Source organism: Sander vitreus, chromosome 2, assembly GCF_031162955.1.
Source record: "Sander vitreus isolate 19-12246 chromosome 2, sanVit1, whole genome shotgun sequence".
Classification (NCBI taxonomy): domain Eukaryota; kingdom Metazoa; phylum Chordata; class Actinopteri; order Perciformes; family Percidae; genus Sander; species Sander vitreus.
In genome coordinates this window covers 1701941-1722866 of record NC_135856.1, presented here as the reverse complement: position 1 = coordinate 1722866, position 20926 = coordinate 1701941, and the positions used below count along the sequence as shown (strand labels likewise).

At 41.9% G+C, this 20926-nt stretch overlaps 1 protein-coding gene across 1 annotated transcript in view; it reads right to left on the bottom strand.

Moving 5' to 3' along the window:
• Positions 1–6: 6 nt before the first annotated feature.
• The window catches only part of LOC144530836 (uncharacterized), a 52319-nt gene continuing 31399 nt past the window's right edge, over positions 7–20926 (bottom strand). The window contains exons 6-12 of the mRNA XM_078270610.1: positions 20040–20064; positions 19372–19545; positions 14050–14223; positions 11516–11692; positions 7135–7305; positions 4838–5008; positions 7–2514 (exon numbers count right to left, since the gene is read on the bottom strand). Of these exons, the coding sequence (XP_078126736.1) occupies positions 2187–2514; positions 4838–5008; positions 7135–7305; positions 11516–11692; positions 14050–14223; positions 19372–19545; positions 20040–20064 (1220 nt within the window). The 3' untranslated portion in view covers positions 7–2186. The remainder of the gene's footprint in view (positions 2515–4837; positions 5009–7134; positions 7306–11515; positions 11693–14049; positions 14224–19371; positions 19546–20039; positions 20065–20926) is intronic.

The window sequence follows — 20926 nt, the reverse complement described above, 5'->3', positions numbered from 1 at the left end:
GTCTCCAGACAAGTACGGAGTGATGAAAGAGGATGGGATAATGGACAACAACTTAGAGTTTAGGCAAGAGGGTAGAAAAAAAACACACACAAAAATGGCCAAAAGGAAGAAAAAAATTTTTTTTTTTGTATATATACACATGATCTAATGAGACATACATAAAATAATTAGGCAAAACACTTATAGGCTGTTCATGTACTTTATCACATTACATCTGACCACCTCATGTTTCATGTTCTAAGAAGCCAATGATCCACCTTTAAACATGACCAGCCTCTGACGTGGAAGATTACTGGGAGAGAAGGTGACTTTCACAAGCATGTTGAAGACTCAAGCATGGAATGACTACAAAATAAAAACCTCAGTAGACAAAACATTTCATTAAAACTTGTGTGTGACAAATAAATATACATAAAAAAAACTGTTGCATCGAGATGCATCGATAATCGATTTAGAATCGAATCGTGAGGTGCAAAGAGATTCCCACCCCTACAGTTTCAGGGTTTCAAGGTTTTTATTTGTCACTCAATATTATGCTGTGAAATGCTTAATTTGCTCAAGTACTGTGCTTGTATATATAAAAGTATATACAACAAAGATAATATGTGGAGAAAAGAATCAGATATTCATGCTGAATCGTAATGATTACCTCCAAAATCAGCCGATACCTCGACTCCTTAGAAAAGGCAACCGGAGCTGCAACAAAAACCAAATTTTTAGGGGGAAATTTCAGTTTTCTTTTACCTGAACCCTGTTTTCCCAGGCATTGATGTCCAAACTGACGTGAACAAACATCTTTAAAACTGGTCCAGTATTGAGCAATGAATGCTGTAACCAGCAGCCGTGAACCGGGCTGTAATGTTACCCTACAGGACTAATGTTCATCATCAGTTAGAGTCACTAAAAGTTCTGTTTTTGCCGCTGACAGACTCAGATTATTATTCTAAGTGTCTGACAACATTATGAAAGGATCCCTACAGAGATAGACCTTTTAGTTAAAGAGTAAGATCCTTTTAGTTTAACATAAAACAGCCCCGAAATCACCATCACCAAACTCCAACAGACATGTAAATAATCAGGACTTTTAGTGAGTATAGAGCCAGCATATTTCCACATGTAAATGGGTGAATTATGGGTTTATTTCAACCAAATAATTAATTGTAGTAATAAGATTACTAAAGAAAGATACTTTTACTTCAAGTATATATAGTATGATGGTATGTTGGCACAGTTCAAGCCATCACAGTAATTAAAAACATTTGCACAAAAACAACAAAGGTGTTGCAATAAAGCCAAAATGTGTAAAGTGAGGAGTAAAATGTTGATTTATGTTAACATTAGGGTTGGGTACCGAAACCCGGTTCCACTATGGAACCGGTTCCTACGCAACCGGTAGGAACCAGACCGGATTACAACGCACATTTTGGTTCCTCATTTCGGTTCCACTTAATGTGTCGACTGAAATATTTTCCCTCTGTCACTCCAAAACGGACGTGAAAATATCACACTTTCTCTGTAGTCTACCGTTAGCTAGCTACCGTAAATGTAGGCTACATTTTAAATGACATATTTTCCCTCTGGGCTCACCAAAATGGACGTAAAAGCCTTTCTTTGATGTCATTTTTCAGTTTTTCAAGAATCGGTTTATGAATCGGAATCGTTTTAAAAGTACCGATTCAGCATTGGAATCGTAAAAATCCAAACGATACCCAACCCTAGTTAACATGTATGCAAAATAAAAACTCTTTGGAGCTCAGCATTTCAAAATGTATCTGCTCTTATAATGTTTACACTAAACACTCCAAGCTACAAGATACTGTTACAGCTTTTAAAGATTTTATACAGAGTTTAGTTTTTATGTTATTCTTATTTCCGTACTCTCCATTCATTCTGAAGAACACAGCAGTTCAACAATGGCATTTTTTATTTCCAGATAACTTTCTTTATCTGTCTTCTGTAGTTTGGGGGTTTGGAGATTGCTATGCTTTCCCTACTACTACTGCTACTGTTTCAGCGTGTTCCTAGCACAGTTTCCTCATGTCTTTAATATAACTTTAGTTATTAGTTTTTCGGTTTTCAGTTGGGGGTCCAACACTGAGTCTCTCCCCCCCCTCCATTATATCACGCTCCAACGTTACACAGAGAGGAGTAATCTCTGAGCTGGTAGCTGGTGCTCAGATACCCTCTCACTTCTGATTGAGGAGTTTTGAGCATCGAGTCCTTAAAAAGAGAGGAGTCGTGATGAATTTAAGGTCACTTTCACACCTGTAGTTCAGATCATTTGGTTCGGACAGAAGGAGAAAAATGAGCCATTGTTGTCTTTTAAGTTCTGATCCCTCAGACACCCTCAGTGTCTGCAGTTTGTATGTTTTGTCCTCCTGTAAATCAGACGGCAGCTTCAGACCTGATTCTCCTGGATCACTGCGGTCCAGCGTCAGTTCTCTGAGGTGTGAAGGGTTCGACTTCAGAGCCGAGGCCAGAGACTCACAGCAGCTCTCTGTGCAGAATGACAACCTGAGAGAGAAACACATTGGTTTAATACCACAGTAATGCAAACACTGTCAGGTGTTAAAATCAATACCTAGTCTTTATTGTCTCTCCTCTGGTAGTTTCATTTTATTGGGTCTTCAAATGTCCAAACATACAGTTGTGTTCAAAATAATAGCAGTCCAACATCACTAACCTCATAAATCATTTTTTTTGGTAGAAGTGATATTTCTACATGGCAAATAATTTACTAGTAAGTGTTGTAGAGTCACAGAAAACCAACAGACCCAACAGTCATGCTCAGCTCATTCTGTGTAATTGAATCTGTCATTGAAAGGAGCATGTTCAAAATAATAGCAGTGTTGTGTTCAATTAGTGAGGTGATTGATTCTGTGAAGAAACAGGTGTCAGTTATGGCCCATATTTAAGGAAGGAAGGAAGCAAATGTTGTGCATGCTGGTTATAGTGCATTTCACACTGAAATACTCTGCAAAATTGATTGGAGAGGGGAAAACATATAAAGAAGTGCAGAAAATGATAGGCTGCTCAGCCAAAATGATTTCAAATGCCTTGAAATGGCATCCAAAGCCTGAACGACGTGGGAAAAAACTGTTGTTTACCATTCGAATGGATCGAAGAATAGCCAAAATGGCAAAGGCTCAACCAATGATCAGCTCCAGGAAAATCAAAGAAGACTTACAGTTACCTGTGAGTACTGTTAGCATCAGAAGAAGGCTAGGTGAAGCTAAGCTATCAGCTAGAAGCCCCCGCAAAGTCCCACTGCTGAAAAAAAGACATGTACTGAATAGGTTGAAATTTGCCAAAGGACAAAGGAGAAATGGTGCAACATTCTGGGGACTGATGAGAGCAAAATTGTTCTTTTTGGGTCTAGGGGCCGCAGACAGTTTGTCCGACGACCCCCATGCACTGAATTCAAGCCCCAGTACACTGTGAAGACAGTGAAAGCATGGTGGTGCAAACATCATGTTATGCGGATGTTTCTCATACTGTGGTGTTGGGCCTATTTATCGCATACCAGGGATCATGGATCAGTTTCAATACATCAAAATACTTGAAGAGGTCATGTTGCCTTATGCTGAAGAGGAAATGCCTTTGAAATGGGTCTTCCAACAAGACAATGAGCCAAAACACACCAGTAAGAGAGCAAAGTCTTGGTTCCAGATGAACAAGACTGATGTTATGGAGTGGCCAGCCCAATCCCCAGACCTCAATCCCATAGAAAACATCAGAAATGCTGTTTCTGAGGCTAACCCAGTACTGCAGAGGAATTGTGGAATGTAGTTCAATGGTCCTGGGCTGGAATACCTGTTCAAGTTGGTCGACTCCATGCAACACAGATGTGGAGCAGTTCTCAGAAACAATGGTTATGCAACTAAATATTAGTTAGTTATCCTCCGGACAGCAACGGACCACGTCTCTTTTTCCTTTTCTCTCATTTCGGCGGTGTGAAGCGTGTCCGCTCGTGGTGTGAAGCACGTCAGAGATGCACTTGACGGCCTTTTGTGCAGCGGATTCTTTATTTTTTTTTGACTACCTAGTTAAGGTGGTAGGGTTCCCCAGCTTAGGCGGGCCTCCCGAACTGCAAAGTGTTGCGGGAAACCCTGCACTGGTTATGGTTATGGTTAAGGTTAGGTGCCTTGGAGGCAGCGGTCGCAGCGCTGCCTGGAAGGAGCCGGTGGGGTCAAAAAACACAATCGAGCAATTTATTACATGAGGTCTTGACTGCTGTAACCATCTCGCCTGCAGCTGGTTTAACATGTAACAGTGAGACTCCTTACTGGTACCAAGAACAGCCAACGATGGGACCATTAACCTTGTCGACTATGAATACAGCTTTAGTGGGCTCGTCTGGCACATAACCGCCTAAAACGGTGAATTGTAGATTTTAAACTTCCATTTGAGTACAGATTAAACAAACTAGTTGATAGTGGATGTTTGTTCCCTTTGGACAGAGCCAGCTAGCAGTTTCCTGCCTTTATGCTAAGCTAAGTGGCTGTAGCTTTATATTTAGCGTACAGACATGAGAGTGGTATCAGTCTGAACATCTGACTCTGAGAGAGAAAAAAGGCATATTTCACAAAATGTCAAACTGTTCCTTTAAACAACCATAATACTCTGACTTATTGGCTGCTACTTGATTTGTATCAAACAGTAACTGTTTTACTTAACTGTACTGTGCTAGGATGAAGTGCCAGATTGAAACATGTTTGCAGTCTGAGTCTGACTAACACTAAAATGGTCTGAAATTAAAAGCTAGATACATTATAATATTCTCAGAACAGGTGTCCAGGGAAGAAATAATTACAGAAAACTGTCTGAGAAGTCTCACCTCAGTATCTCCAGTCTACACTGGGGTCTCCTCAGCCAATCAGAGAGCAGCTCCACTCCCTGGTTCTTCAGGTAGTTGTGGCTCAGGTTGAGTTCTCTGAGAGCAGAGGAGTCGCTGAGGGCAAAGGTCAAAGACCGGCAGCTGGCTGCTGTTAACCTGCAGCATCTCAGGCTGGAAGGAGACATTTAAACACAGTTTTCAGATCAGAGTTTGTTTTGTGTTCTAACTGTTTGTGTAAGAGACTGACTTATAAAATAAATAAAAATATAATAATATAATAAATGTTTTATAATGCAGCTGTGAGCAGATTCAGTGTTTCTTAATGTATTAACATCTATAACTCCTCCTGTGGAGACCAAGGGGAGGCTGCTGTATGAACAGATAATGACAACACAGTAAAACAGCTGTAATCATATAAACATGTTTCATAGAAGTTATAATAACAACAAAAACCTTGAAACACCAAGACATTACTAAGCATTTTTCACTTTATCTGCAAGTCGTGCATCTCAAATTAACAGGTGCAACCATGGCCAGAAGCAGGAATATCTCCTAACTGTCTGTGAGCAGTATATCACATGGCATGAAAACATTTAAATCAGATAAAACACATTTTTATACAATCAGTCGTTTGAATTTTTTGTCACATGTCTATGTGTGACACAGTAAACAAATCTGGGTGTAAGTTCTGACTCAGCGTTACAATTCAACAGACAAATTCATTCTGTCATCAGTAGCAGCTTTTTCCTCATCAGGTTGAAGGCTAAAATAAAACCTTAGTTTTTCTCTGTTTTGGAGATCTGGAGACCATCAGATGATTTTATTACTCCACGTCTTTACTGCTGTAACCAGCTCGCTTGCAGCTACAGTCCGATTTCTGCAGTCGCTAGTCTGCAGCGGCTAAGTCTGTTATGCCGTAGCTGCCGAGATGTTAAGAAGTTAAAGAATCTTCTTCTCCTTTACAGGAACAAACATTAACAAAGTGAGTGACACAGCAGACCTTCGTCCCTTTGTAAAAATGAATGTATGTGAACACAGTGCAGTGTTTCCCACAGGCTGAGAATGTACTTGTGGTGGTGGGGGGGGGGTGCAGGATGTGACGGTGCGGTGTGTGATAGCTGAGTTCAGTTATAAACTAGTCAAACGAAGGTGAAAACAATGACTACATAACTTTATCAGATAATTTAGAAAGAAATCACTATTTACATATTAACCAAATTAGACTAAAAGATGATACAGATACAGATGAAAATATTGCAACACTTTGCTGCATCTGACACAATTTCAGGGTAGTTGTTAGGGCTGCACAATATGAGGAAAATATGCAAAATGACCCAACATTGTTGAATATCACGATGATGATATAACTTGTTATAAATAAACATGTTTTAAATGTACTCAGTTCTGCATTTCTACTGCTTTCAGTATTCTGCTAAAATACAACAAATTACTTGTTGAAGTTAAAACAAATGACAGGAAAGTGGAGCCATGATGTGCTTTGTCAATTAAATCATTTTTGTTTTTGCCAAATGTTAACAGTTCAGCAGATAAAATACCCCTAATAGACTATTGGCCTACTATGATCCATACAGAAAGTTACATGTTATTATAAATCTCAACACTGTTCCCTCCTAACTCCTGTTAAATCATATAAGACTAGGGCTATCTAAAGATAGTTCTTGTTCATTTTGTTTGTTAGATCATTGTTCCTTTTTTTCAAGTGTATTCATCTGTGATTTGGGGTTCCTAAACACGCTGTTCTGTACTATACATGTCCTGTTGCTTTCATTTAGATCTCATCTGAGCAGATTTCTGTCATTCAAACAACTCTGAGTTGAAGTTTAAAACTTGTACAGCCAATTTAATAAAATTATGGGTTTTATTCTGGCTTGAGTCCATAAATACAGTTAATGGATACAGGCATGGAGAACTGAAGGCTCGGTTAGCAACAGTTAGCAATGATTATCTCCAGTCAGCTCCGGTTAGCTCCGTTATAAAGATATGGAGCAGAGGAGACTGCCATGGACAGGGGTCACAACCAGACTCTGATAAATGATGTACGGGGTGCTTTCACAGTGGTGTGGCCGTGGTGTAACAATAACTTACTATGTATACCTTCAGTTAATTGGAAATGTGGAGCTTGTGGAGCGAGGGAGAAGTGAGAGAGTGACAGCGATTAGCTTTGGAGCGAGTACCGACTGAAATGGACTGAAATTAAAAGCTAGATAAATTGTATTAATCTCAGAACAGGTGTCCAGGGAAGAAATAATTACAGAAAACTATCTGAGAAGTCTCACCTCAGTATCTCCAGTCTACACTGCGGTTTCCTTAGCCAATCAGAAAGCAGCTCCAACCCCTGGTCCTCCAGGTCGTTGTAGCTCAGGTTAAGTTCTCTGAGATCAGAGGAGTTGCTGAGGGCAAAGGTCAAAGACCGGCAGCCAGCTGCTGTTAACCTGCAGTCACTCAGGCTGGAAAAAGACATTTAAACACAGTTTTCAGATCAGTTTGTTTTGTGTTCTAACTTTGTATGTAAGAGAAAGTAAAAGTAAAGTATAAAATAAATAATAAATAAATTAAAGCTGCAAGCAGCGATGAACGGGCCCTCGCCTTCTTGCAGTCGGGGGTACTGGCAGACGCAACATCACATGTAGACCAGACATTCTAAGTTTCATATAAATCGGAATAACTTTTTCTAAGATACAACCGTATACAGCCACCTACATGACGTTGTTCCTCCATAACTTGCGTATTGTTTTAGCTATCAAAATTATTTTGATAACGTTTAGTCATGAGGGTACACCGAGTCTATATCCAAGTTTTCGTGCAGAATGGACTCACGGCCCAGGAGGAGTTAGACAAAGTATGTTTCCCATATATCGCGATGTGGCTAATTAATAAAATATTTCTAACAGCGCCATCTTATGGCCGATTCACTCTAAATTTGGCATGGATGCTCAAGCCCCTATGCGGAACAACTGAGTCATGTTTGGTGTCAATCGGAATAAATCTTGGTAAGATACGCAATTTCCTGTTTCGATAGCCCCCTACAGGAAGTTGGTCCACTGTAACTTGCGCATTGTGTTAGCTATCAAAATTCTTTTGATAACTTTTGTCATGAGGGTCCACCGAGTCTACGTGTACATTTTTGTGCAGATGGGACTCACGCTCTAGGAGGAGTTAAAAAAAAAAAAGTAATTAAAAAAAATTAAAACAGCGCCATCTAAAGGCCCACTTTGACCAATAAGTACCTTACTGTAGGGGTGGCCTCCGGATTCCGGATTGGCCCTAGATGGTACCCTCCAAATTTTGTAAAAATCTGAGGAGCCGTTCATGAGATATACATTTTTTTTCATTGTAGCGCCCCATGGTGGACAATGTTCGTAAAATTTGTGGGGGACCTCCAGAGGGACATGGCAAACAAGAGTCTTAAGTTTTGCGTTGGTAGCATTTATTTTGGTCGAGATATGGCAAAGTTGGTGTTTTCATACTTAGCTACACAAATTTGTTTGTACGTAATGTAACGTAACGTATGCTAAATTTTTATCCTATAATAATTCTTTGGATAACTTTTCGTCAGGTCGGTCTGGATATGCTACCTGCCAAGTTTCGTGCAGATCGGTCACACGGTCTAGGAGGAGTTCGGCAAAGTAGGTTTTCGATAAATCGCTATTTTTCACGCATAAAAGTCAAGACGGAAATGGCTGTGGCCTAAATCAGGAGATTCAGCTGGACCCAGGGAACGTGTGGATATATGGTTTTTGAATGTGCGATGTACGGTTTGGGAGTTACAGGGCCAAACACGGTTTTTTCTACTATAGTGCCACCTAGTGGTGGATATGCGTAATTTTTTTGAATCTTTGTGTGTAAATTTTTGTGAGTTTTTGTGCATTCTAACCCCCTCAAAAATGCGACAAAGGACTCAGAAAAATAATCTGACGAAAAACAATAGGTTTCTTCGCACTTTCTAGTACATTTTAGTACAGTGAACTCATTGTCATGTTCAAGAAACCCATTGAAATGATTCGAGCTTTGTGACATGGTGCATTATCCTGCTGGAAGTAGCCATCAGAGGATGGGTACATGGTGGTCATTAAGGGATGGACATGGTCAGAAACAATGCTCAGGTAGGCTATGGCATTTAAACGATGCCCAATTGGTACTAAGTGTGCCAAGAAAACCAAGAAAACATTCCGCACACTATTACACCACCACCAGCCTGCCCAGTGGTAACAAGGCATGACGGATCCATGTTCTCATTCTGTTTACGCCAAATTCTGACTCTACCATCTGAATGTCTCAACAGAAATCGAGACTCATCAGACCAGGCAACATTTTTACAGTCTTCAACTGTCCAATTTTGGTGAGCTTGTGCAAACTGTAGCCTCATTTTCCTATTTTTAGTGGAGATGAGTGGTACCCGGTGGGGTCTTCTGCTGATGTAGCCCATCCTCCTCAAGGTTTTTCGTGTTGTGGCTTTACAAATGCTTTGCTGCATACCTCAGATGTAACGAGTGGTTATTTGAGTCAAAGTTTATCTTCTATCAGCTGGAATCAGTCGGCCCATTCTCCTCTAGCATCAACAAGGCATTTTTGCCCAGAGGACCGCCGCATACTGGATGTTTTTCTTTTTCAGACCATTCTTTGTAAACCCTAGAAATGGTTGTGCGTGAAAATCCCAGTAACTGAGCAGATTGTGAAATACTCAAACCAGCCCGTCTGGCACCAACAACCATGCCACGCTCAAAGTTGCTTAGATCAATTTTCAATACCCACCTACCTGTTCTACAGGCATAAACATATAGAAACAGATATTTCAGTCTGCTCTGTCTACGCTGTCCACTCTTGTCCACCGCGCTGTGCAAACACAGCTCTACTCTGCAAATAGCAACTTTTACAAACAAGCTAAAATGAAAGATGTCAGTTTGTAGTCTAACTGTTTATCTTAGTTTGCAACGAACCTTGAACTTTGGACAAACTCTTGTAAACTTAGCTGCTGTCTTAATGAACCATCCTCTCTGCTGGAGCGGTAAACCTATGGATGTATTATAAGACCAAAACAGATGCTTGTGGCTATGTTACACTTTTAAGAATGAGGTGACGCTCACTCTTGGAATAACACATTTATTTCCTGTAGGAAATATGAAAACACAGTTCAGATCAGGAGCTGTAGCATGTACACTTATACTCGTTCATCACGTACTGACTTCTACGCTACTGGCGTCAGCTACTGATACCCAGTCAAGTGTAAAGCTTAGAGAGCCCCCTGCTGACAAAGCTGAGTTAAGCCAGACTTTAGCTTCACTCAGTTCAAAATTTAAAGGGGGGGCAAATAGTTAACACACAGTGCCACAGCTACTTAATATGCACATGAATGAGTGATCGTTATGTTCGCGTTCTTCACTCTTGATGATGATGCCGGTTGTATTCTTTTGCAACAGCATTGTCTTATTTCAAATGAGGCATACAGGACAAATGCTAGCCTGCTTGTCAGTCCATTCATCATTAAAGCTGCTGTTTTCCCACATCAACTTTTCACTTCAGGCTCTCTGACAGTGACATTTTTACCTGACAACAGGTAAATGCTTGCTCTTGGGGGAATTACTGAAAATTGTTGGGACTATAAATTATAGTGTGGTCTAGACCTACTCTATCTGTAAAGTGTCTCGAGATAACTCTTGTTATGTTTTGATACTACAAATAAAATTGAACTGAACAATAACTTAAATGTACAAACAATATTTAGCCATTAGATTGAATAACAAAAAAAAACATAACACAAATCACACCCTTCAAATATGCTAACTGCAATATTTCTTCAAATGATATTACACACAACTACCCCTTTACCCGTTTCTGATGGTAGCTCGTGTGGACGTGCAGGACGTTATCTTCAGTGAAGCAAACACACAGAAATCCAATTTACAGTTAGTTGTTAGTCCAAGAAACACAGCTCAAACACGGAAACGAAAACAAGTCACCAGCTACGGCAAAGTCCTCTTCAGCAGGGAAACACGCTGTCGTCCTCTCCGGTCCAAAAATCAGCGTCCTCCATCAGCAACTCTCCACCGTTAACTCCAACTTTAGCCAGGCACACTAGCACAACGTTTGTTCTAAACCACTGCTGTTAGACAGGAAAAGTGCCTTATTGTAGCTACACCTCTTCAGCTTCGTTATTCCAATTAGAACTTTTCCAAGCTAACTATTCTAGTGTCTCTCGATGTTTCTCAGTGTTTTCTTTCCTCTTCTCGATTTGTGATTCTCTCCACTCTCCCGTGTCTCCGCTCAGCTGTTTTGCGTGTGTGTCTGTTTGTTTGTTTGTGTGTCTGTCTGTCAGTGTGCATGTCTGCCTGTCTGTGTGTGTCTGTGTGTGTGTGTGTGTGTGTGTGTGTGTGTGTGTGTGTGTGTGAGAAACGGGTTAGGCTACTGAGAATGTTATTTTTTATTTGAATGTTTATGCCGCGGCCGGAAAATTAACGAGCGACGTCATTGCGTTATAATCGATTATGGTGGGCCACTGCATCGATGCAGCATCGTCCATGTCCGCACCCCGATGCATTGATTATTTTCAACACCTCTAGTAGGTGCGCGCATATTTTCCTGCTTTTTTGTCCTTTGCCAATCACACCTATGTTGTATTATGAATCACCACAAACATACTGTGCATCTGGATGTTCTTACCGGAGTCTCTGAAGTTTGCAGTTGGGACTTTTTAGACCGTCAGAGAGCAGCTTCACTCCAGAGTCAGTAAGCAGATTGTTTCCACTCAGGTCTAACTCCTCCAGACCAGAAGACTTTGAGCTGAGAACTGATGAAATGTTCTCACAACATCCGTCGGTGAGGTTACAGTTACTTAACCTAAAGTTAAAAACAAAATGACAGTTAACATTTAGCAAACACTCCAAGATGAAAAGTTATTAGAAGAAAAACTTTTCGTCAGACGGTGTGGGCGTGGCGTGGCGGCTATTTTGAGTGTTTAGCAATGAACAAAGAAATTGTTGTAACTTGAGTGTACGTTGTCGTATCTGCCCGAAATTTCTCACGATTGACAAAGGTCCAGGTCTGAGGACATCTACAGGCCAATATTGACTTTTGGTCATAGCGCCCCCCGCTGGCAACAGGAAATGCGCCTTATATGACAAACATCATCCGATTTACATGAAACTTATGTGTGGTTGACATGTAATACTGAGCCGCGCCCTTTAACCACGCCCACTTACTCAGGCCACGCCCCCTTCCATAACATTTGAACCATTTAAGGTAGAGTCTTGTGTGAGGTGTCATTGAACTCAGCATAGAGTTCCTTCTTCATTCGTGATGGTGTGACCCGCCCGTCCATCGCTGCTTGCAGCTTTAATAATAATTAGACCTGACACACACACGTTGAACATCAGAATTGGGACATTTTCAGGAGTACGGTCAACAGGAGAGCTTTTAGCCAGCTGGACACTAATTTAGATGTTAAATGTCCCCAGAGTCAGTTATTTAGTTAGTTAGTTTAGTTGCAGAATGTGTTTAGCTTAGCATAGCACAAAGAACAGTAGCAGCCCCATTGAAAGTGAAGTATTCCACCTTTCAACATGTTGAATCTTGTTAGCTACTAAGGCTGAGCAATTTTATCGATTCTGCGATATAAATCTATATTTTTTTCCCCAAGAAAATATTGATTTTTAAGCCACGAGTATCGATACATAAGTCCCATTCAGGTCCCCGTGTTTACCCCCGTTCACGTTACAGGTAGAGCGATTTGGTCAGCCAGCCGCTAGTGTCGCTGTAGAGCAAGTTACCCGTATTAACGTCACACAGACGCCGACGTCTGCGAGCGCTGACACACAGAGACGATTATCGGCCGTCGGACCGCCTGGCGAGGTCAGTGACTCGAGTCTGTTCAGTGTGTTTGTGCCGTTGTCCATCCAAGGAGCCGTCGGCCTTCATTTTGGCCGACCTGACTTGCTCAGTCGGAGACAGGGCAGTCGGGACTCACCCGGAAATGGCGAGCGGATGAGCCTCTCAAAATCTGACGAAAATCTTTTAAAACTAACCTTTGTCGATCTGAAATGAAGACAGATTCAGCAACTGCACGGCCTGTTTCTCTCTTAAAATGTTTTCAGAAACACGTTTCGGTGAACTATTTTAGTCCAATATGAGATCGTATTCTGAACGAGCCGCCGTGACAGTCTGGCTGTGAATTTCCGGAGAAAAAAGGACCATGTGACGCGTTTGTCCAATCAGCTGCCGGTTTTAATTTTCTGGGAAACAATCAGACTGTTACTGGAAAAAATACAGAGCAGCGACGCCTGCTGCTATGGAGACGTATTACGTTTCGCGCCCGCGCAGAGCGTAGGCTCAAGTCGGCGTTTTCTTCGGTGTGTTCTGAGGAGAAGCCATGCTGCTGTTTACTTACTTGGTGGCTAGACTGGCTACCTCATATGTTCAGTGTCAAGCTACAAACGCTGTCAAAGAAACTGTTCACAACAGGCCACTTGCTGCACTTTTTAACTCTCCATTGTTAATTGCAATACTACACTTTATTTACTTTTCAAAGGCCTGTAAGGTTTCAATGAATGGACTCATTTTCTCAACACATCTTTGATTCACTTTGTCCAGCATTTGCAAGCTGTAGACTGTCTGTCCAGTCAGAGACATGTATTGTGTAATTGATGTTTTTAGTTTTCAGTTCAATTAATTAAATCCAAGTAAAAGGAACAGTCACAAGATGTCACCAACATCACTGTCCCTTTAAATCTTTCAGAAAATGATGTAAGTGTATCGTATCGAATCGTATATCGTTGGCTGAATATCGTGATATATATCGTATCGTGACCTGAATATCGTGTATCATATCGTGAGATTAGTGTATCGCTACAGCCTTATTAGCTACATGTACATCAGACAGACTTGGAGGTGTTAGAGGTGAGTTTTTCTCTTTTGATGGAGCTGTGCTAACAGTTTCCCCCTGCTTCTAGTCTTTGTGCTAAGCTAGGAGCTATCTCTGGACAAAGTTAAAACTGATATCCACCTGAAACATCTGACTCGATTAAAGATGGTAAATGTACATTATCACCACATGATATAAGATATCTGAAGGGAATCTTTCATCTATGTTCACTGTAACATGAAAGAAAAGTAAACTACTCCCAGTTTAAGTGTCCCAAAGTCCACATTACTTGTATTATGAATCACCACAAACATACTGTGCATCTGGATGTTCTTACCGGAGTCTCTGAAGTTTGCAGTTGGGACTTTTTAGACCATCAGAGAGCAGCTTCACTCCAGAGTCCAGCAGATTGTTTCCACTCAGGTCTAACTCCTCCAGACCAGAAGACTTCGAGCTGAGAACTGATGAAATGTCCTCACAACATCTGTCGGTGAGGTCACAGTTACTTAACCTAAAGGTAAAAACAAAATGAGTGTTAACATTTAGCAAACACTTCCCTCTGTTCTCTACACTAAAACACAACCGGAGAGCTGCAGAGCTGTTGGGTTTCTCGAGGTTGAATACTTACAAAGCTCTCTTTGCTGCTTTGAGCACTGGCAGCAGCCTCTTCAGAACTTTCCCTGAACCTTCATGCAGGCAAGCGGGGTTAAGACCGTAAAAAAAAGAGAGGCGGGCTAACGTTAGGCTAAAGCTAACTCCTTATCAGCTATCACTTTGCAGCATTTTCCTCGCCAACTGTATGGTCTTTAGCAAACAAAATGGATGATCCTCAGCTGCAGATCACCACTCGTGAATGTATTATGGACTGCAACATCATGATGTTCAAAGAAACATGGTAACAACAGTGCTGTGCAACAGCATCTGCGAATGAAGAGTGTGACGCTACGAAAGAGAGACACACGAGTGTAGATGACGTTACCTACACACACAGTAACTAATCACATTCCCTCTTACACACATTGGCCGACTCTGGCAGACTCGCTCTCTCCTCCTTTTCAACATAAAATAAAAAAATAAAAAGTCATAAAATTTGCAGGTCGCACAAGTGCGAGTAGTTTTAAAAATGACTCGCACCGTCCCCAAAAATGGTCGGTCGCAGTCTGGAGCCCTGCCCCTTAAGACCATATCTGGAACAACACGTCGACAATGAAATTATGCGTCGACAAATTTTTATAATCAACGTCGTCGATTATGTCGACTAATCGTTGCAGCCCTAGTTGCACGTAGGTGACAGTTTCATTTGGTTCTATGTTGCTTCATGAAGCTTTGAGGTGTTAAAACTAATTGGAAAATATTAATAATTAGACCTGACACACACATGTTGAACATCAGAATTGGGACATTTTCAGGAGTACGGTCAACAGGAGAGTTTTAGGCAAGGCAGCTTTATTTGTATAGCACATTTCAGCAACAGGGAAATTCAAAGTGCTTTACATAAAACATTAAAGAGCAGTTAGAAAACGATTAAAAAAAACTAATTAAAACATTAAAGAACAGGTAATCATTTCTCCGACCACAGGTCCTTTTGGCTCCGGTTACTTGGTGTTTTCCTTACCCATTACAAGATTGCAGTAGTTCTACTTTTCACATGTAGCCGTCGATACAGAGCTTAGTTTAATCTCGGTGAACCTTGCTAAATCCGGGACAGTTCACAGTCTGTCTCTTGATAAGTTCACAGACTAAATCTGACCAGTTCACAGATGTGGTCCTTGTATGGATAATCTATTGTCAGACCTGTGTTTTTTGAAAGGTAATATTTCAGAAATATGTCCGTTATCTGTATTTCCGAGGCTTTCGCATAGCTCTCATAGTCAGAGGAAAAAATTTTTCTCTTCCTCCTCTAAATACTGTTTTTAATCTATGTCACACCCGCGTTGGAGAAATTCTCAGAAATATGTCCGTTATCTGTTTAAAAATACCACTAGATAAAAGACAAGAATAAAAGTTACAGTGCAGTATAAGAAATTAAACATTAAAGAGCAGGTATAGAATGTCATACAGTGTCATCAATGCAACTTCAGTATAACAAATGAACAGTTATTTAAAGAAAGGCAACATCAAAAAGATAGGTCTTTAGCTTCGATTTAAAAGAACTGATAGTCGCTGCGGACCTGCAGTTTTCAGAGAGTTTGTTACAGATATGTGGAGCATAAAAACTGAACGCTGCTTCCCCCTGTTTAGTTCTGAGTTAGTTTAGAGCTAGTTTTAGCCAGCTGGACACTAATTTAGATGTTAAATGTCCCCAGAGTCAGATAATATTATCTATATTTTCATCTCTGTGTGTCCAGTTTAGTTTAGTTGCAGTATGTGTTTAGCTTAGCACAAAGAACAGTAGCATCCCCATTAAAAGTGAAGTATTCCACCTTTCAACATGTTGAATCTTGTTAGCTACATGTAACATGTACATCAGCGAGACTTGGAGGTGTTGGAGGTGAGTTTTTCTCTTTTGATGGAGCTGTGCTAACAGTTTCTCCCTGCTTCTAGTCTTTGTGCTAAGCTAGGAGCTATCTCTGGACAAAGTTAAAACTGATATCCACCTGAAACATTGGTCTTTGAGAAAATCAGAGAACGATTAAAGATGGTAAATGTACATTATCACTACCTTGGAAATCCAGAGTTCTCACGAGAGTACAATTTGAATTTGCTCAGCGAGTCACTCTGGCATCGAGTAATGATGCTCATTAACTATGCCCTGGTAGCCGAGCTGCACCAGTCACATCGGTGTATCTGATATAGGCAAGCCAGAGGCGAGCTAAAGAGATGACGACTGTTTAATCTACCAGCTAGCTCCGCTGGTGGCTAAGCGTATGGGGCTCTGGATTCAGCACCCCATGTATTGTTGCGATTGGTCGTAGTGTTATCCAATTTCGTGCAGTGAGATTTTCAAATGCATGCTTGGTGCCGCCCCTCGAATTGTGCCGTTTTCATCACTCAATGCCAGACCTTAATCTTTCAGATTAGGGTCTGGATTTCTAGGCTACATTATAGGGTTGGGCAATGTCCCCTAAATTGGCAGTTGACGATGCACACAGTAAAACATGGCGATGGATGATGGTATCGTCGTCGTTGGGGGGGCTGGTAGTAAGTTTTTTACAACTTGACCTACTTTCACTTAGCTAACTACGGTGCAGTAAAGTCAATCAGATGTCCGTGATCTGCGTAACGACAGTACAGTGGGACGTTTGCCTTCAACAGAGTGACAGTAATAACCTTATATACCATCATTACTGAGATTAAAATACATTCTCGGTTATGTTTGCACTGAATAACGCATTCAATGAACACAAACATAACTCTTGCAGTGCACATGAACAGATGCGCAATATTAGCTCACACATAAAATAGCACCCTCGTGAATTAGCCTACTGTTGCTAACATACATTCATAAATTCTGTATAACATCGTCCCGTACCTACAGGACATCAGACTTAGCTACTTATTGATGCACGCACACAGTAGTGTCGACAAACTTAGTCCAATGAGGGGAGAATGGAAAGTGTGATAGCGTTCCACGTTACCGCTTTTTTGTCTCTCGCTCGACACCGCTGTGTCCAACGTTACTAGAAGGTAGAGCGAATAGAGCAGGTAGAGGGTAAAAAAAGTAGCTTCCACTTAAGGGGCCCTATCTTGCACCCTGCGCAGCACAGCGCAAAGCCCGACGTAAGTGTCTTAGCTAGTTTCAGACCGACGCACTTGTCAATTTCTCGTCCAGCGCCCGCGACTAGGATTAGTGTGTGTCTGACAGGGTGGGGCGCGTGGCATCACGGTGGTTGCTCTCCATCGTGATGTCAGCCAGCCATCAGCACAACCCTACTACATTATCACCACATTATATAAGATATCTGTAGGGAATCTTTAATCTATGTTCACTGTAACATGAAAGAAAAGTAAACTACTCCCAGTTTGAGTGTCCCAAAGTCCACATTACTTGTATTATTAATATACTGTGCATCTGGATGTTCTTACCGAAAGTCTCTGGAGTTTGAAGTTGGGACTTTTTAGACCGTGAGAGAGCAGCTCCACTCCAGAGTCAGTCAGCAGTTTGTTTTCACTCAGGTCTAACTCCTCCAGCTCAGAAGACTTCGAGCTGAGAACTGAATAAATGTTCTCACAACATCCGTCGGTGAGGGTACAGTTTCTTAATCTAAAAGTTAAAAACAAAATGAGTGTTAACATTTTGCAAACACTTCACTCTGTTCTCTACAGTTAAACACAACCGGAGAGCTGCAGAGCTGTTGCCTACCCACACAGTAACCAATCACATTCCCTCTCACACACATTGGCCAACTCTGGCAGACTCGCTCTCTCCTCCTTTTCAACATAAAATAATAAAAATAAAAAGTCATAAAATGTACAGGTCGCACAAGTGCGAGTAGTTTTAAAGATCACTCGCACCGTCTCAAAAAATGGCGGGTCGCAGTCTGGAGCCCTGCCCCTTAAAGCAGTTACACACCGGGCCGATTATCGGCCGTCGGACAGTCTGGCGAGGTCAGTGATTCGAGTCTGTTCAGTGTGTTCATGCCGTCGTCCGTTGGAGGAGCTGTCAGCCTTCATTTTCCCCGACCTGACATGCTCAGTCAGAGACAGGGCACTTGGGACTCACCCGGAAATGGCAAGCGGGATGAGCGTGACTAAGCCTCTCAAAATATGACGAAAATCTTTTAAACTGACCTTTGTGGCTCTGAAATGAAGACAGATTCAGCAACTGCACGGCCTATTTATCTCTTCAAATGTTTTCAGAAACACGTTTCAGTGAACTATTTTAGTCCAATATGAGATCGGATTCTGAACGAGACGCCACGACAGTCTGGTTTTGAATTTCCGGAGAAAACAAACCCATGTGACGCGTTCGTCCAATCAGCTGCTTGTTTTCATTTTTTGGGCGACAATACAGATTAGCACCACCTGCTGTTATGGAGACGTATTACGTCTTGTCGCTTTGTGAGAAAAGTGTGTTCCGAGGCACTTTTTTGACCAACTTGGGTCAGAGACTGATCAGTCCAACTGCCTTTTCTGCCAACGTCGGTTGGCCGTCTGGTTGGTGTGTAACTGCCTTAAAAGGTGCTGTGCTGTGCTAACAGTTTCTCCCTGCTTCTAGTCTTTGTGCTAAGCTAGGAGGATCTCTGGACAAAAGTTAAAACTGATATCCACCTGAAACATCTGTCTTGATTAAAGATGGTAAATGTACATTATCACCACATGATACAGTGGGGCAAAAACGTATTTAGTCAGCCACCAATTGTGCAAGTTCTCCCACTTAAAAAGATGAGAGAGGCCTGTAATTTTCATCATAGGTACACTTCAACTATGAGAGACAAAATGAGAAAAAAAATCCAGAAAATCACATTGTAGGATTTTTTATGAATTTATTTGCAAATTATGGTGAAAAATAAGTATTTTTAAGTGGGAGAACTTGCACAATTGGTGGCTGACTAAATACTTTTTTGCCCCACTGTATAAGATATCTGAAGGGAATCTTTCATCTATGTTCACTGTAACATGAAAGAAAAGTAAACTACTCCCAGTTTAAGTGTTCCAAAGTCAACATTACTTGTATTATGAATCACCACAAACATACTGTGCATCTGGATGTTCTTACCGGAGTCTCTGAAGTTTGCAGTTGGGACTTTTTAGACCGTGAGAGAGCAGCTTCACTCCAGAGTCCAGCAGATTGTTTCCACTCAGGTCTAACTCCTCCAGACCAGAAGACTTCGAGCTGAGAACTGATGAAATGTCCTCACAACATCTGTCGGTGAGGTCACAGTTACTTAACCTAAAGGTAAAAACAAAATGAGTGTTAACATTTTGCAAACACTTCCCTCTGTTCTCTTCACTTAAACACAACCAGAGAGCTGCAGAGCTGTTTGGTTTCTCGAAGTTGAGACCGTAAACAAAGAGAGGCGGGCTAACGTTAGGCTAAGGCTAACTCCTTATCAGCTATTACTTCACTATCACTTTTTAGCAAATAAAATGGATGATCCTCAGCTGCAGATCACTACTCGTACATGTATTATGGACTGCAACATCATGATGTTCACAGACACATGGTAACAACAGCGCTGTGCAACAGCATCTGCGAATGAAGGAGTACTGGCGCTGTAGGAGACGGATGCCTCTCCAGTAGCTCGCCAGTGTTTAGCTTTTTTTAACCTATTTTATCCTCTTTCTTTCTACTTTTTACTCTTCTTGCGAAGAGATTGTGTGTTTCATATATATCCTATGGATATTTTTAATTTTTAAAATGCAACCAAGAGCCAGTTTTCTCACTTACTCAAGAGAGGAATTGCTGGTTCTGCGCACAAAAGGGACAAGCCGGGATATGGCACTCTATCCCGGCGGAGCTGAGGAGGAGACCCAGGGGCTGCAAGGCTGGGGCTAAGGGTGCTTACACACCAACCAGACAGCCAACCATCGGCAGAAAAGGCAGTTGGGCTGATCAGTCAGGCCCCGAGGTCCAAAAAAATGCCTCAAAACACACTGAGGCGACGTCGACTTGAGTGCAAAAATGCTCTGCGAAGCAGCGCGGAAACATGGGTGTCTGTCTGTGGGCGCGAGCACCTTTACAGGTGATGAAAGCAGAGCAGCCTCTCAAAGTCCCGTGTGTAGATCGCACGACACCTCCCCAGCAGCTCCAGCTGCAGTGCATCACCTCCACCTCCACCTCCCCCACCTTAAAGGTCCCCCTCCACTCCACCCACCCACCTCAGTGACGACTCTCTCCATCAATGAGAAGAGACGTCCAACAGACTGTTCAGGAGACAGAACTCCAGGAAAGCTGCTGGACCGGATGCTGTCTCCCCATCCAGCTTTGAAGCACTGCGCTGATCAACTGTCTCCAGTGTTCACAGACATTTTCAACACCTCACTGGAGACATGCCACGTGCCAGCCTAGCTTCAAGACCTCAGCTAATCATCCCTGTTCCCAAGAAGCCATGTGGACCACAGGACTTTAATGACTTCAGACCCGTCGCCCTGACCTCTGTTGTTATGAAGTCCTTTGAGCGCTCTGTGCTAATCACACCTCAAAGCCATCACCGACCCCCTCCTGGACTGCAGTTTGCCTACAGAGCCAATAGGTCTGTAGACGATGCCAGTCAACCTGGCCCTCCACTACATCCTCCGGCACCTGGACTCCACAGGAACTCACGCCAGGA